The following is a 17,500-nucleotide window of genomic DNA, read 5'->3' on the forward strand; positions in this document are numbered from 1 at the left end:
TGAGTAACGTATAAACGCACTGCACCCATAGCGCGCCCATATATATATATATATATATATATATATATATATATAGTCCACACCTCATGAAATTACATGTGTTTCAGATGCATTGTGCTTGGGGTTATAGGCTGGACAATACCAACACTTCATGAAATTTCAATTTCTAAAGATGGATTGTACTTGGGTCACAGACCGGAAAATGCAGTGCTTATCTAAATTTTTAGACCAATCAGCTCAATTTCGCTTTTTGTGCGATTATTTTAGAGGCATCGCATTAAATTTTGCGATGAAAATAATTATTCTATAACAATCCCGGTTGCTATTCAAGAATGGGTTTAGCATGCTTTGGCACGTGGTTATTAGTGGAACTATTTTACACTATGTTTTATGGGTGGTGCCAGTACGCCAGAGCCAACCGATACTTCGAGCGCCACTTCCTCAACGACCAGTTCGGAACACGGCGTACACTATCTGCAACCGCTTCAAGTCGCAGACACGCAGCGTCCCAAACGACTCTTCGAACGGAGACGTAGCATCTCAACGACAGCGGAACAAAACGCTATCTGTGAGAAGTGAAGAATGCGAGAATGTTCCTGTTACCATGTGGCATACCGAGCAGTACCACCAGTACTGCTGGGAACACTGCGCGGTAGCACAGCACACTGGGCGTTTTTAACGCTGGATCAGAATGCACAATCTTCGGGAATGGTCCCCGAAAACAGAAAGACACACAAGAAATCACGGTTACTACTCGAAGTAAGCTATACGCTTTCAAATTAAGCAAACAGTTGGCGCTGAAAGCTACGCCATCGCGCTTGTCATTGACATCTCTCAAGTGTTTCTGTAAGTTGTCATGGCCAGGGCATTACGCAGCTGTAGCTCGCTCAAGTTTACAACGTATTAATTTGTAAAACGATAACTTCAAATAGAGCTGCGCGTTGTAAAAGGTTCGGCGTTATGTAAGAACATTCTTGTATAATTTTTATGCATTGAAGGCGAAGTGCCCAAGAGTGCTTAGATGTAATAAGAGCGTTCAAGTTTTATATGAGCTTACGCACTGAAAAAAAAAAGAACATGGAAGAAGGAAAGAAAGAAAAACATAGTTGAGGGAATACGCAAGCGCGTTGTTATAGCCTTCAGATATGCCATGACTTCACAATTCCTTCAAAATGCATACTCGCCATCAATCAATTATGGTTTACGAGGTGCGTTTAAAAAGAAATTGAACCTTTGAAATAGCGCACCAACCGGCCGAGCGAGCGCGCTGCGGCTACTGAGCACATGTAGCGGCAGGTTTAGACAACAAACTGCCATCTGCCGCGTTTCGCTCTGACCGTTAGTTGGCGAGCTACAACCACTGAAGTGAGCACATGAACAAGCTGTTCTTCCGATTGGTGCCAAAGTCACAATGAAGGAATTTAAAGAGCACCGTGTGTGTGTGAAGTTCTGCTACAAACTTGGGAAAACTTTCACAGAGACATTTCAGTTGCTTAGCCAAGCATACGGGGAGGAGTGTATGAGTCGCACGCAGTGCTATGATTGGTTCAAGCGTTTTGAAGATGGAAGAATGTCGGTCGGTGACGATCCCAAGCCTGGACGACCTTCCACATCCACAGATGATGACCACGTCGAGAGAGTTCGAACTGTGATTCGTGGAAATCGTCGTTTGATTATTCGAGAAGTTGCTGACGAAGTGGGTATCAGCGTAGGATCATGTCGTGAAATTTTCAGTGACAAACTTGGGATGCGTCGTGTCAGCGCAAAATTCGTGCCGCGTTCGCTGACTGACGAACCCAAGCAGACCCGTGTTGAAATCAGCCAGGAACTGCTCGCCGCTGCCAATGACGACGAAAGTTTTCTTAAGAACATCATAACAGGCGATGAGACATGGGTTTATGGCTATGATGTTGAAACGAAAGTGCAGTCATCGCAGTGGGTGGCCGAAGGTGCTCCTCGTCCAAAAAAAAAAAAAAAAGCACGCGTGAGTCGGTCAAAAATGAAGGTGATGTTGGTTGCGTTTTTTTTTTTTTTTACTGCAAAGGCATTGCCCATCAAGAATACGCAACACACCTCGTATTTATGTATGACTGAAGGCTAACACTGTCGTCATGGCTAGTTGTTTTGCGAAAATGAGGGAATCATTGCAACTATAAGAAGGCTAAAGGCCATACGAAAAGATAAGCCCTCAGACTACAAACCATCAATTCTGGACAATAACCGCCGTCTTCTTCAACATTCCCCCGCTCAAAACTCCACCTCGACTGGAGAAAGTGGTTGGCGGTGCCGTCCCTCGACAGAAGTTATCACTGCTTTTCAGTGGCGCACCACAGCAATTCTTGAGAAGCGTAGCATTTTTCTTGGCGCTGTGCTCAACTCGGTGGAAATGAGAAACAGCTTCCAGTCGAGAACCATTTGTTACTACGGGGGTAAGTTTAACAGCAATTTATGCAGTTTCTTCGCCCCAAAAAAGGACTAGCTCCGCGAGTTTATTTAACCATAGTATAGTAAACCGTATGGTCTTGAAAAAAAAAAGAGAACTAATGTACGCAATGTAAATTAGAAAATTATAAGGACATCTAAAAGACCTGACCACTGCCGTACACTCGAGCGTTCCACAGTAGGCGACGAGTTATGATCTGTAGCTGCTACACGTTACACGCGACTATGTGCGATGGCACTCTCTCAATTGAAGCCGCTTGCTGTCTCGAAAGGCACATCGTAGGTAGCAGTAATTGCAGGTTTGGTGCAAGGACTTGCAGCAGGGTAGCATACCGGTCCGTTGCCAGGGCGGGTCACGTCTGTGGCCCATTTACGCAAGAATGAAAATGCTATTTACACATAGTTAAGTGCCAAAGTTTAATGTTTCCGTAAGATAACAATTCTTCTGTCACTTTTCAGCTAACTTAGGTAGGTTTCCGTACGAAGTAGAAGTGCTGAGATATGATGTTCCAGTACATTACGGAGACGGGAAGTGCCTCATTCTAGGTCATCCGTACATTCCTGATGCAGGTAAGGTACTGATTTTATATGTAAACATTAGGTGGGTACCCACAGTTGACGTGAACTGGGTTTCACAAAATCCTGTGCATGGAATTGGTAGTAGCTCCTGATGGTTCATTTTCGCGTGTTGTGCCATAGTTCCACACGTTGCGTGGAAACGACAGTTTCTCTACGACGACTCAAATCCAACGATGCGTCTATACCACTTAGCACCACGTTAAAAATTAGGAGACCGCATTCATGACGTTCGAATAGAGTCCTAAAGTCTCGCCCACTAGACTCATGCCCCAAAGCAACGACATACACTGCTCATCAACTGTCATCAGGTCAAATAGAAATGGCTATATAGAGCTAACTCTGGGATCACTTATCAATACGTACAATGCATCATGACTTCGCAATCCCGACAGAGAGAAAAAGCAGGGATATGAAATCCAGGAAGGTCACTCAGATGGGCAACCAGTTTGCCACCCCACGCGAGATGTAAGGGAACAGAAAGAGGAAAAGAGAAGGAAAGGGAGTGCTACGTCCCCGCAAGGTGATGCACCGCAGGACGACGTTGGCCCTGAGCTATGAGAACTTTTTGATGCGAAAGCAGCAAATGGCCCATTGAGCGAAAAGGCCGGCGTCTGTAGCAGAGAAACGGCACCTAAATTCCCATTGGCTGCGACACCACGTGACGACCGCGCCTCGACGGAGCAGAACCAGGTGTTGTGTGAGGCGAGAGGGCTCTCGAAAATTGGCGCGTGGTCCGTATATCCCCCCCTCTCCCGGACATAGCTGCTGCGCACGCCTACCGGCCTTGGTAGCCGCTGCAGCTGCCTCGTTCTCTCGTGGCATATAAATCATAAATAAATGCACTTAACTGCTCAGAAATATCGCCTAAATGATTCCCGTCTAGAGCCAAAACGTTAAAAAAATTTGTTAAATTTGTTTGAGCCAATTGTTAAAAAAAAGTCGCAGTATCGCCCGAAAGGTGATGTATCGATTGCAATAGCAAATTAGTGGACAGCTATACGAAGTAAGAATAGTAGCTTTATCGGCCGTATAAACTTGTAAACACACGCATACTAACTTAATGAACAAACATGGTGTCACGCGCGCACAAGCAAACATGAACACATCTCACTCGATGACCGCGGAAACTCGCTGTCAGAACGCTGTAGTAAGCGTGGCTGAAACAGCGAGCAAATTGACCTTCGTGTTGCGTCTCGCATCAACGTGAACTAAGCGGCGAAAACACATCGCACGGCGGACTGTGTCCCCGACGCACATGACTTTCAAGATTCAGTGGCCCGGGCGGGCTCGCGCGGAGAATTTCTCAAATTAAAATGCGTAAGAAAAATCGCGTAAGTACGACGTGACCACAACCTGCAGACGTGATAGCGTCGGAGTGTAATTTGAATATTCAAGAAAACATAATTCTCTTACGCGGAAACTCAAACACAATCCCTTTTTCCAGCATTTCTACCGCACATACAGCGGCACGCAGCGGTTTCCTCTTTGCAAAATTACCGTCCTAATGGCGCTCGCTTCCTCGGAAGCCTGTAACAGCGTTAGGGTGGCTCCATTCTAGCCATCCTAACAGCGTTGCATGTAGCTTCCCAATGACAGCCGCATGCGGAGGCGAAGTTGGAGAAAAATCACAGCATATCCACGGGGTGAATGATGATGAGTGGGCGAAGCTCCGGAGGGAATCATCGGATCTCCCGCTTAAGGGGACGCTAGCACAAACGCGTTAGAAACGTGCAGTACTCTCTAGTAAGGGGGAGCGGCCACAGCGTCTTACGCAGCCATTTACACATGCCGGAACGTGCACCGCGTTTGCCGACGCCATCACATGACTGCTGAGAGAGTATACCCCCGTATTCATAAACGCTCCTCGACTTGAACTTGACTTGCCACCGCCTTGGGCAGCGCGTTCGAAACGCGTTGAAGGTAAGGCGGAGAGGCCATAGCGTCGTACACCAGCTTCTTACACGGGCCGTAACGCGCTAGCACAAACGCGTTAGAAACGCGCCAGAAACGCGGCCTTTCGTTAATGTTGGGTATTTATTGCCATCGTGGTGCGTGTGTCTATGTGCGCTTCGTGGCGTAGTGGTTAGCGCCGCATGTTCGAAAGCGAGGGGTCCCTGGTTCGATTCCGCGCTACGGACACAACTTTCGGAATTTTTTTTGTCATAAAACGCCGGAAGCGTTCTCCGGAAGCCGGAAGCTGGCTTCCGGAACCGGAAGCGGAAACGGAAGTGGAACCGGAAGTGGAACCGGAAGCGGAAGTCGGCTTCCGGTTATACTATACGTATACATATATATGTATATATTGGTATACATACATATACGGACACACAACGCCATCTATTGAGCAATTCATAAAACTAGACGTGGCTACCTACTACGACGGGGACGAACGGGTGCCGCTATAAGGAGCTTCGCCCCTAAAAAGAAAGCTGGAGTTGCAGGGAAGCCTGATAAGTAGCCAGGGATCTTTGAAATCTATCACGTTCCACTCTTAAAGGCGAAGCTTAAGCGTCCTCCAATTTTTATTTACAGTACCGCAAAACACCTTACAGTGTGAACGGCAACGAGAAGCATCCATTGACCCTTTTCGCGGCGCTCCCGTGGGCGCTGCCATGTTTTATCACGTGGTGACGCGTCCATTGCTTGCCTCAGCTGCCTCCGTTGCCTCCGCGTTTAATGCAAGCGCGTGACGCCGGTGCGGCGCAGCAAACCTCCGTTTCGACGCACATCGTAGACGGTGACTGCGTGCACGACACGAAGCTTTGGCGACAGCTTTAGAGGACATGTAACTGCTTTCAGAGCTCATTACGCCTTCTCGAAACGGCGCGAGCAGCGTCTAGTGTGCTTGTACAAAAAGCGGGGCTAGAAATGTATTCCAAGCTGTGCAACCTTTCCGCTTATGAATTAAATCGGGATCAGTGTGCTCTTCGTTCTTTATTTGGCAAACATTTTGAAGCAGCGGCTTGTCATGTTTCTGACTCAGTAAAGTTCCTCGGTTCCTCGTTGCGGCCACTATCTGATTGTTTATTTCCAGCCTAATCGCTCGCGGGTGTGCTCTGTGGCGATAGATTTGTTCTTGCTGCGCACAAAGCTTGGAATGTAAATGTTGTGTACTTTGTGGTAGCTTAAATTGTAGCAAAGACGTATTATCGCTAGCCCCTCGCTTTCTCTGTGGACCGTCACGAAACATTCAGCTTGCAACATTCGTGTCTTGTCGGTATAGTCGCCGTCACGCATGCTTCGGCACATTGATTCAAGTCTGCGCCCATTCACCTATTGATACGTTGGCGATAGGGTCGGCGTAAGTTTGCGTGTGAGTAGGGGTGGATGTGTTTAGATAACGTGCGAGAATCTTACTATATGCCAGTAAGTGGCGCTACTTCCTTTTGTAACTCGCAATACTCACTCTTAAGTGCCGACGTTGGGGAGTTGACGTCCTTTCTTTGGAGGTTAGCTATAGAGCGCTGGCGGATGAATTATCTTTTCTTATACTCGAGGAAAGCCGCGCATCGCCAAGGGCAGCAACAAAGGCAGTCGTTATGTAGCCACACAAGTTCATGCCATTCCTTAATATGCGAATCACTATTTTTGCACCGAACTAGCGCACACGTCTTCCCTTTAGCGTTACACATTTCGCAACATGAATTGGGCACAGTGCATTAGCGAACACCCAGTTCCATTTCCGACAGCTGATCGCACAGAAGCAGTAGCGGTTTTGTATTCGCGCGCATTCGCTGAGGCAACTTATGGCGTGCCGCCGAAAGCGCCATCTCGTTCCTCTAGAGCAAACTGCTCTGCAAAAAGGGTCAATATATGCTGCAGCCCTTCCAATAAAGCGTGCACTGGTCCTCTGTATGGCACATATAAGTGAAGCGCACGCGCGTGTTTTCCGAAAACACATCATGCAATAGCGAAAGAGCGACCAGTAAACGGGGACAGGTTATGGACAACGTGAAAGAAGCTCTGTGCTAATGCATATTTCCAGGTGTGGTCTACAACACGGTGTAAGAATATAGGTGCTCCGACGGCGCGCCCGCGCTGGAGCGAGAGAGCGGCCACTTCGTGTGACCGGAAGTGAGCGCCGCCGCTAGGGGCAGCACGTGTTCAGGAGGCCTTGGAGCAGCGGCACAAGAGTGGATAATTTGCAGCCTCCGTCAACATTTAAACACCCATACCTAAAGATACGCAATTTTTCGTTATTCAGACGACAAATCCTGAGCAGGTAGAAGGTTTCATGCCACTTACTGTCAAAATACCGTCATTTCCAAAACGAGAGAGGCGCGTCGTCTGCTCGAGCAGACGGCGCGCTGCGCTTGCCGCTGCTCGCCGCATCGAGTCAATCGGAATGTCGGCAGAAATATAAAGGGACGTTCCTCCAACCAAATAGAGTCGTTTTAAGCAGGCGAACGACATATATGCATCGAATTAAAGCACCTCTGCCGCGCGTGCCCATAAAGGTACCAGCAAAGCGAGCGAAAAAGTGGCCCCCAGAACAGGTGCTGCCCCTTGCGGCGGTAGCGTGCGTAGAGTCACACTAAGTGGCCGCGCCTCGCGCCGCCGTCGGATCATCTACCTTCTTACACCGTGGTCTACAACATAACATGCTCAGATCTATCGTCAATATTGGTGCAACCGGAAACTTATATAGACGTATGAAACAGCACCAGAATGGTATCGATGAGGAGGACACGTGGACAAACGTGTCCGCGTGTCCACGTGCACGTACAGGAGCACGTGCTTATAGGAGCACGTGCAGGATTCTCGATTCCCGACTTCCCATTAGAGCAGGCTTCACATTAATTCCCGGCAGCTCAACTTGTCAAGAGAATTGTCTAGCATGTTTTACACTGGAAACTACCAGAAATCCTTCTTAGCGTGGGAGACGTTGGGTTTTGGGCCATGCCATGCGTGCGCTCTTAAGTGAGCGCCGCCCGACGACGACTGAATGATTAATTTGACGTTAATAGAATCAATGTTTAAAAAGATGCAACACCACAGTTATCATTTTTTCAGAAAAAAAATAAATTAAATTGTTGAAGGCTGCTTACACCCCAAGTAATTGAAAATTCTGCAAAAAGTTCCGCTTGTCTAAATCGAAGCCTGGTTGCTATAGTTATGTCATTGTTTCAGCCTATATTGCCAGAGAAATGACAATGTTTAAATCGAAGCTTTCTTTGCATGCCTTCTCAGGGTTATGCCGAGGTCGGTTGGTCTGTCTGTCTGTCAGTCGGTCGGTCACTGGTCAGGCTCTCGCTGAGCGGATTCATTCTCACACTTAAAGAAAAGTACAAATGCGTCCAGCGGTGCGATTCGAACCTCTGCCCCCAGCGCAGCAGCCAAGTGCTGAAATCATTAGGCCACAACTGTTGTTTTTTTTTGCTTTGTTACAAGGAATCGAAACCATAGCACTTAAACAAAACACACCACAAGGCAATAATGAGGCAAATTAAACAGCAATCAAACAGGTGAAACCAGTCAAGAGATTCACTGAACGCTATTATATTCCACGTATTTGAATTATTTGTTCCTGGAAGATGTTCTTCGTTGCTCAGGTTGGTTCGGCATGTATCATCAGTCATGCTCTCCAGAGACTATGCAGTCCTATAAGCAAAATGAGTTCGTATGGCGAACTTCTGTATTTTGTCACATCAGGGTATCTGAGAGTGATATGATTTTTTTTCTAATTCTTTCTTCGATGGTTGCTGTAGAACACCAAAAAAATGAATCCTGCGTCACGACAATCAGTTAAGGAATGATAAAGAGTTTCTGGCTTTTTGCACAATCTATAATTCGTGGCCCAGAGAACAAAGAATCTCTTAGTCTCCTGCCACGTCTCCACAGGCAATGCCTCCTTTAGAAGATGCCTGCCGCGTCACCCGAGAAGCTGGTTCCTGTCCCTCTCCTCTTTCCTCCTCTCCACCGGTGTCGGCTACGAGGGCTAGCTGCGGCGGCCGCTCCAGACCTAAATCACGTGACCCTACCTCCGAGATTACAGCGGTGTCTGTTGCGATCCCGGAGGCAGGACTTGTGGTCCCTCGTCAAGCCATTGGTCGAGCGCGTGCCAGCCTCGTAATCGTCACTTCCTCCGCAATAGGAAGTAGGGTCGGCAGCGACCACCGTCTCTCCGCGACTACCCTGAACTCCGAGAACCTCCGCTCCAATGGGAAAACGAGCGACGCGGCAGGAATTTAGTAAAGGCGGCATTGCCACAGGAAGTGTAGAGATAGGACGCTTAAAAAAAACAAATTGCTCCTTGAGAAATACACATTGCATAACGGTAGCAATATATGAGCACTCCAGGTGAATTTCCACCAGCGAGTCGCAGTTGCCGTGAGGTTCCGTACGAAGTCCTAGTCAGAGAAGATCGCGGCCGCGCGCTGTATGATGTAGGTGCGAGGGAAAGCATGCGAAGGTGAGCCGAGAAGGATGGTGGCTTGGCCCGACGGCGTCTACTCCCGCACGCTAAGGAGGAAGGCGGGGAGGTGGCGCGACAAGTTTTCGCGTGCGCAAGGGGGGGGGGGGGGGAGCAAGGAGATGTGTGTGCGCTTGGGTAGGGTGGGGAGGGGCAGGGTAGCGCGCGTCTCCGCTTATACTCCGTCCGCGGCTGCACATGGCGCGTCCACACACGTATTATCTTGGAGGTAATCTGTGGTGGGTTTAATAGCTAAAAAACCCGAGATAGCTGATGTCCTAGTGGGCGCTGTGTTCTCGCAAGCCTAGTTCGGGTTGAAGCGGGAAGCAGCACGAAGAGGAATTCGCTCCCCGCTGCTTTCGCTCTTTATCACGCCAGCGTGCTGAAAGCGAGTGTCCACGGTCATCGAGCGAGATGTGTTCATGTTTGCCTGTGCGCCCGTGACGCCCCGGTTGTTAATTTAGTAAGTAAACGAATGTTTGCAGGAGTTCAAGAGTTCATACGGTCGATAAGACTACTAACCTTACTTCGTATAGCTGTCTGATACGTTTCTATCGTAAACAATGCCTCGTTCTTCAGGTGAAATTGCGACTTTTCTTTAGCGTTATTCAAACATCAGACAATCTATTACGAAATCTAGTTCGGTATACTGGCACGAAAAAGCACGCGCCATAACATCTCTGTATGCTTCCAAACGGAAAGCGTTGATGCTGTTTTATTTCTTCAAATGAGACTTTGAGCAGCCCATTTCTTCAGGCCACAATTGCACATATCATTATTTTGTGCCACTGAAAACTATCTCTTTCAGATGGCTGTCATATCCTGATTATGATGGTTGCCATATTAACGGAACATACAAAGGGGGATTGCTCATGGAGCGGGCGGTACATATCGTACCAACGGCAACCAGCTTTTTGAGGTGATCGCTGCGTGATGATTATAATAAGCTCCATATTAAGGCGCACACCCACAACACGAAATCGGCCATGAAATGGCCCGCACGTTAAAGCACATAAAAAGAAAGGAAGAAACAGAATACAATATAAGATTTGTCACATTGCGCAGAGCACATGCGCGTGACACTTTCGTTTGCGGTAAAGATGCAGGAATGAAATGGGCACATTTATAGCACTTTATTAACTAGTTCACGATATCTTTGTAGCTTTGGATGCGTGGGATCCGCATAATCTTTTGTGGGTTAAGGTAATGGTGAATCTCAAGCTTTTTCTTCTTTTTTTCTTTTTTTACAGGTCCACAAAATAGGCACCTAAGTTGCTCAATGTGGCTTACAGAACGCTATGCAAACAGACCGCCACTATGCTGCCAAATGCTCTACATTATGATGTGCGGTAAGAGTTGGGTGGAAATGTATGAAGAGCAATTGTGCAACAAAACGGGAGGAAATAAAATTTGACCGCCGACAAAGCGGTAAGAGAAACCAAAGGAAGAAATTTACCTACTCACCGGGTAATAAATTATGATATACAAGAAATAAACTACTAATACCTGTTGTCTATCTCTTCAAATAATTTTCAGTCCGAGCTTGGGACACAAAGTTAAGTCAGTTTTTCAGTCGTAAAAAATATTTATAACTGCTTGGCGGCCTTTGCCAGGAGGTTGGCTATCACGACTGGTTGACGCCCTCCGTCAAGAACTGCTGTAGTGATTCTTGGAAAACGGACTTCAGCTCCTTTGAACTAAGAAATGTAATTTCCGCCTCCCCCAGCCTACCTCTACTTTGTCAATACGGGCCAAAATTGGGGTCCGTAATCATGTGACTCGTGCTTGTGCCTGCGCGTGCGAACACAGCGAAAAAACGAGAGAGATAATTTTCATTTACGAGAAAGGCGGCGAGGTCGACCTAAGCTTGTGCTCTCTAGTCGGCTACTCTGCACTGGGGAAGAAGGAAGGGGAATGAAAGTATTGGGATGGATGATGATCACAAGAGAAGTGGTGAGTGCTTATGTAGATTAGACGGTGGCCCTAATAGAGCTGCTCGTCTAGTTTCATGCCATGCAGGAACATCAACAGCGCTTTTATCGTCTACCTCGCAGTTGAATTGTCAGCCCATTGGCCGAGAACTGCGCCCTCCGACAGCGGTTACCTTCCACTGCTGGCTAACAAACTGTCCAGCGTCCGTCACTCCGGCATATATGCTGGGCAGTCACATAATATGTGTTCCAGTGTTTCAGCCATCTGGCAATGCTCGCAATCGTGGCTATTCGTCCACCCGATGAGGTGCTTATAGCGGCAGGCAAAAGCTCCGCCCAGTCCAATCTTGCGTAGCAGAAATGCCTGGCTCCACGTAATTAGACAAGGTAGTTTCAAATGGGTTGCGAAACTTCAAACTAAAAGTGGTCCCGAACTAATCCGCCTTTTGCATTGCGCTGTGGCGCCACCTAGCGGGCTCCGCGAGAAACAAAAGATTACTCCATCTCCCGCTAAAGGGAACCATGTCTGGATGCGAAGCAGCGGGGAGATGGTTAGCTTGAGCGGGAAATGGTTTCGCGGCAGCGGCCCGAGCGCTCATCGCGGAGCTGCACAGGAGAGAGAATAGACAGTTTTAGTTTAGCGTTTCTCGACTTACGTACGCTAAACGCAAACACTTTACGGGACGTTAGGGTGTGCGTCGCTTAAGGACTTTTAGTTTAACGTTCCGAGAACGTAAACGTAATATAAAACGTAAGCGGACGTAGCGCCATCTCTTGCCTAAATCAACAATCAATTCCTGTCTTGGCTACAAGCGAGTCACATGTAGCCGAGGAAGTGGCCAATCCGTTTATGTGTGCGCGAGAACGTCGCGAAAACGATTCAGCAGCAGGTTCTGTTCCTGTTCGCAAACTCATGGAGCGCTCAAGTGTTCTTTGGGACCCTTTTTGCTTGGCTTACCTAAGCTGGCACGACAAGGAAGCAATTAAGATGCGCGAGCGCGACCCAAGACCAGGTTGTATGCAGCCAGGAATGGGCTCCTCAACATTGATGCCATCATGACCACACGTTCCGTCGCCAATTCCGATTTGAAAATCAAGACTTGCCTGTTCTCGTGAAAGCATCGCAAGTGCCGGACTACGTGACAAGCGCTCAAGGAGTGAGAGTGTCTGCCCAGGAAGCCCTGTACATGTGATTGCGTCTCCTGGCCTACCCGAACCGCCTGTGTGACTTACAAGACTTCTTCGGTCGCCACTACAGAGTCATTTCAAGTGTGTCGAACGAAATGATGTTGCACATTTCAAATATCTTAGGAACTTTCAAACAGTAAGAGAGACTCAGAGCTACTCACCTTTCAAGCTGACGCGAACAGACGACATACAACTATTCCAATACGGGGTTTATTATTTGCTCACCGTGTGCCACCTGTAGCAGACGACGCGCGGTTCCGCAGCGCGCGTCGTCTGCTACAGGTGGCAGACGGTGAGCGTCATGACGCGAAGAAGCGGTGAACTGCGCTCCAGACGGGCCCCGGTCGGCGCACCTACCCATCTAGACACCATAACGTTATTTTTTGTTTGTGTGTTTACATTCTGCAGAATCGAGGCTGCTCACTTACTTTCGTAGACATGCCCGGTCGCTCTTGGCGAAATGCGCTAGCAGAAGCTTGCATCTCTTACGCAGAGTTCTTGCGCTGAACACCTTCTTCGTCGCAAGTTCCATGTTTTTCGTAATCTCTTGCCATTTTGATGGATTTCGAAGCGGGTTGCAAGCATTCATTTCACGGAGAAGAGCTAAATCGTCTTTCTCGGTGAAGCGCAAGCGTGTCACACCTGTTGGTGGTACAGCCTCCATTTTGCAGACTGTTTTCCAAGAATAAGATCGCGTTACCATGGCACGGCCAGCGACTTTGAGTTTTGCCAAACCCGTCCTAGACAAGGTAATCCATTAGCATCCATCCTGGTGTTGCTATACGGCAACGTATGCGGACGCGTCGCATATAGGCTTACGGTCGCCGGAATCGCCGAACGATCTCGGAAATTGGGCGCGCTATGCCCTCAAAACTAGCGTTTCAGGTGAGTTTAGAGAAAGCGAAAGCTTATTTCTATAGTTACTGGTGATCTACGCGAGGGAGAGCGCAACCATCACGAGAATTCATGCTGAAGCGGGAGCCAGTGGTGCCACCATGTTTGACAACGTTATTTTTTAGCGTCCGTAAACATTACGAACGTTAAACTCGCCAAATAACGTACGTTAACATAGCGCACGTAAACCGCAGAAACAGAATAACGTTCTGAGCATGCGCAGTGAAGACGACGCTATTTTTTACGTCCGTAATGCGTTTACGTTTGCTTGCAAACGCTAAACTAAAACTGTCTAATGAGGCGCGCGCGCTCCGTCATTTTCATACCGCGGAACTACCGTGGCGCCCCCAGCGGTGTATGCAGCTGTCGCACCACCTGTCGAGCTCCGGATTCCTATAGGAGAGAAAGGGGGCTTCCTAGAGGAGAGAGAGGGGGAGGGGACGCGCATGCGCTGTGGGGATGTGGGACGCGGCACGACAGAGCCGCCGGCAAGAAATGCTTCGCATTTAAAATGTACGGCGTCGGGGCGCTGTGCGACGCAGAGGCACGCTGCATGAAGGGAGTTGAAATGGTTTTGTGCATTTGTCAGCCGTTGTAATACGTTGTCAGCCGTGGCTTCAGTACACGTGATGATGCAACTGTACCGGACGCTGTTTCTCGGGCATCTCAGGTACAGCTTGGCAGTGCTGCTAGACCTGCAGAACTAAGATCGGTACACTCGAAAGGGCTGAGGCCCAGGCGCGTAGGGTTTGCCTAGAGCTGCCACGATGTACAGTCATGGGCAACCTAAGCTGAAACAAAATAACAGCAGACGACAGATACTGGTGTCGCAGCCCAGCCGCAAGAACGGAAATCTACGATGGGGTAAAACATTGAGTTAACACAGAGTTTTAGTATTGCCGAAAATGCTTGCGTTAGCGTTAGCGTGTTACGCACGCTAAATCTTTGCGGAACGCTGTTCGACAGAGTTTTAGTACAGTGGAAGACAACGATGCGCCGCTAAGCGCAAAACTTCGCCGCGCCATCTAGCTGCGAGTAGTCAAAGCAGCAAATTGAGCAGCTCGACAACCAAACTAGCCCTTTGGATCCACACCAAGCCTTGCATGGTCAAGCGCTCGCGCACGGAAATTAATGGGTAGCAACTTTGAGACGTATCGGACGCTGTTACTAAGTTCAAAACAATTGAAGGACGTAAACAATTATTAGTAAAATAAATTGGGCAACAATAATTTTAAGATTTCTTGCCTCAGGCTGACGAGCGTTTACAGGCAAAGTTACGCTTTCACTGTACATGTGGAGTGCGCTTAACCTAGAATCGACAGCGAAAACAACGTTGTCTTATGGTCCGTATGCCGTTACCGAAGCCAGAATACCCGGAGCGAAAACCAGCAGCACCATTTATTTGTAAAACAGCGAGTCATTTCTGCGAAGCGGGCAGCCGTCAATTCCGAGGGTGCCGCCATGTTTGCAACGCTAAAAACTTGGCGAGTGTTATAGCGTCTCCGCTAAATTCGAAAAAATAGTGGACGCACGCTACGCGCAAAACTGAAATAGCGTTCTGAGCTTGCGCAGTCAGACCTCGCTTATTTTTGCGTTTAGCGTGGGGCCATTTCCGCAATACTAAAACTGTGTAATATACCCAACTCTAGAGGACAAGCTTCCCATAGCGCCCATGTTTTGAAATCGGGAACCGCAAGAGCGCTGCCATGTTGCTACCCTATGCAGGCGTGCATGCGCAGACGAGGAGATGCGATTCAGACGTGGCGCGCAAGCAACGCGATCCCGAGCCTCCGTCAGTACGGTAGCGCCATCTAGTTAAGGCGCCTGCAAACGCAGCCTTTAGTACACCGTAAATTTTGCATCAAAATTTTCTAAATAGCCATCCGATCTTTCTGAAAAATATACCGAGTGAACTTCAAACGTTGTCCGTGCCTAAGTGCTACGTGTAGGTGCTTCCTTTTGCACTATATTTTGAATATTTTAGTGCTACAAAAATGAGTCGTAGCAACATGACGGCGCCTGTGCGGTCCCCGCTTTTTTCGCCCAGCTTTTCCTCTAGAGTCAGTATACTAACTGTATGAGGTAAAACATGTGTTCGAGAGTGCCCTTCGCTGCTGCCATGTGAATCAGCTAGTTTCGTCTGCTACGCTACTGAGCAGCTTTCACGCGTGCGTTTTCTGCGATATCTACCTCATCTGGAAACCTTTTGTCGCGTCAAGGCCAATCTTTTTATGACGTAACCGGCAAAAGTGAATATAAACGGGACATCATGAAACCTGAAACACACTTGTTACCTAATTTCGTAGACGGCAGTTGGTAGTCTTTTTTTTTTTTCGAGAAGTAACCACAATGTCACTCGTACTGTTAGAAGAGTGGATTGCTATTATTGAAATGTCGAAATCCAGGGTATCGCAACGTGAAATTGCGAAAAAGATGCGCCGGTCGTTGGCAACGGTAAACCGAATCTGCCAAGCCATCGCCCAACAGGGCCGCCTCCACGACGCCCCACGCCTCACGTCTTCTCGAGCGACGACGCCTGAAGAGAACCTGCTAATTGTCGCGGCATGTGTAGCGGACTCCTTTCAGACGGCAAGGGAGATTCGCGACAACCTCCGTTTAAACGTGAGTGAGCGGCTGATTAAGCGTCGTCTGGAAGAAGCAGGCCTCTACAGCCCTATCTCGGCCCAAAAGCCCCTTCTCTCCGCACACTGCCAGTTACGCCTCTCGTTCGACGAGCAACATCGCACCTGGTCGGCGGCCGACTGGAACATAGTGGTGTTCAGCGACGAGAGCACCTTCCGCACACGCTGGGACCAGCAACACCGAGTTTGGCGGCCTACGAATTATCAGTAATTTTTTATCTTCCTTGAGGCTCCCGGATGTATTTCACTCAATAATAAGAAGCTGCCGATTATCACCAAATATTTTTATGCAAGCGGGTTTGAAAAACTGAGAACAAAAATGTAAGCGGCTTATTTCTTTATTATTTACAGGTATCACGAAGATTACGTGCATGGTGGGCGATCCAGCGGGCGCTGTGCGGTGAACGTGTGGGGCATGTTGTCGCGCGAGGGCTTAGGTTCCATAGAAAGGATAGAGGGCCGTTTCAATGCCGAGTTTTACTGCGACGTCATAAACACCGTAATGGTGCCCTTTATTCTAAATGGGCCGTTTCTGCACGGGCGTTTTGTATTTCAGCACGATGGAAGTCCCGTGCTGGTTAAAGCTCTTTTGGAAGATAAAGGAATTATGACTCTTGACTGGCCTCCCAACAGCCCAGATTTAAACATAATTTAAGCATAAACATATTGGCACTGATGAAAAAGTCACTGGCAATGAAATACTTGCACAACAGCAGTGTTGATGAGTTGTGGGCGGCGGTCGCTGATGAATGGGAGCGGCTGCGTAAAAGCGACGTGGTTCCGTCCTTATACGCGTCCTTGCCACACAGGATGGCTAGCGTAATTACAGCTAAATGAGGCTCTTGTAGGTACTAAAACAGAAACGTTAAACGTGAAAAAACTGCTGCAGCGAAAATAAATGTGTATTTCCTCTCGTGTGTTTTTATTATTCGATCGTGACTGCGTTCACGCTCATCTCGCCGCAATAACGAATGAAATCGGGTCTAACAAAGTAAAAAAAAAAAACAAATCGGTTCACACACACAAGAAAACGCGCCCCGCACAATTATACGTAACTATCGCGGAAGTGGAACGTTTCAGAATACGTCCCACTTCGGCGATAGTTCGCCTAGGCGACAATTTCGCCTTCAGGCGCACGCTGATTGGCTGGTTGAGCAGAATTGAATGACGTAGGGCTCAACCAGCCAATCAGCTTATTCAATTCTGCTCAACCAGCCAATCAGAGTGCGCCTGAAGGCGAAATTGTCGCCTAGGTGAACTATCGCCCAAGCGGAACGTTTCAGAATACGTCCCCCTTTTTACCGCTTTAATAATTGACGCCGCATTCGAGTGCACACCACAAACAAATGGGGGCCCCAAAAAAGAAGTGTTTCCTGGTGGAATGAAGAATGTAGGACTGCTCGTAAGACTCA

At 48.2% G+C, this 17,500-nt stretch overlaps 1 protein-coding gene across 1 annotated transcript in view; it reads left to right on the forward strand.

Annotated features, from left to right (window-relative positions):
* Window positions 1–10,938, forward strand: part of LOC119441021 (uncharacterized) — a 58,561-nt gene extending 47,623 nt beyond the window's left edge. Inside the window, exons 5-6 of the mRNA XM_049661461.1 lie at window positions 2,902–3,012; window positions 10,684–10,938. Of these exons, the coding sequence (XP_049517418.1) occupies window positions 2,902–3,012; window positions 10,684–10,847 (275 nt within the window). The 3' untranslated portion in view covers window positions 10,848–10,938. The remainder of the gene's footprint in view (window positions 1–2,901; window positions 3,013–10,683) is intronic.
* The last annotated feature ends 6,562 nt before the right edge of the window (window positions 10,939–17,500 follow it).

This window comes from Dermacentor silvarum, chromosome 2, assembly GCF_013339745.2.
Source record: "Dermacentor silvarum isolate Dsil-2018 chromosome 2, BIME_Dsil_1.4, whole genome shotgun sequence".
Lineage (NCBI taxonomy): Eukaryota > Metazoa > Arthropoda > Arachnida > Ixodida > Ixodidae > Dermacentor > Dermacentor silvarum.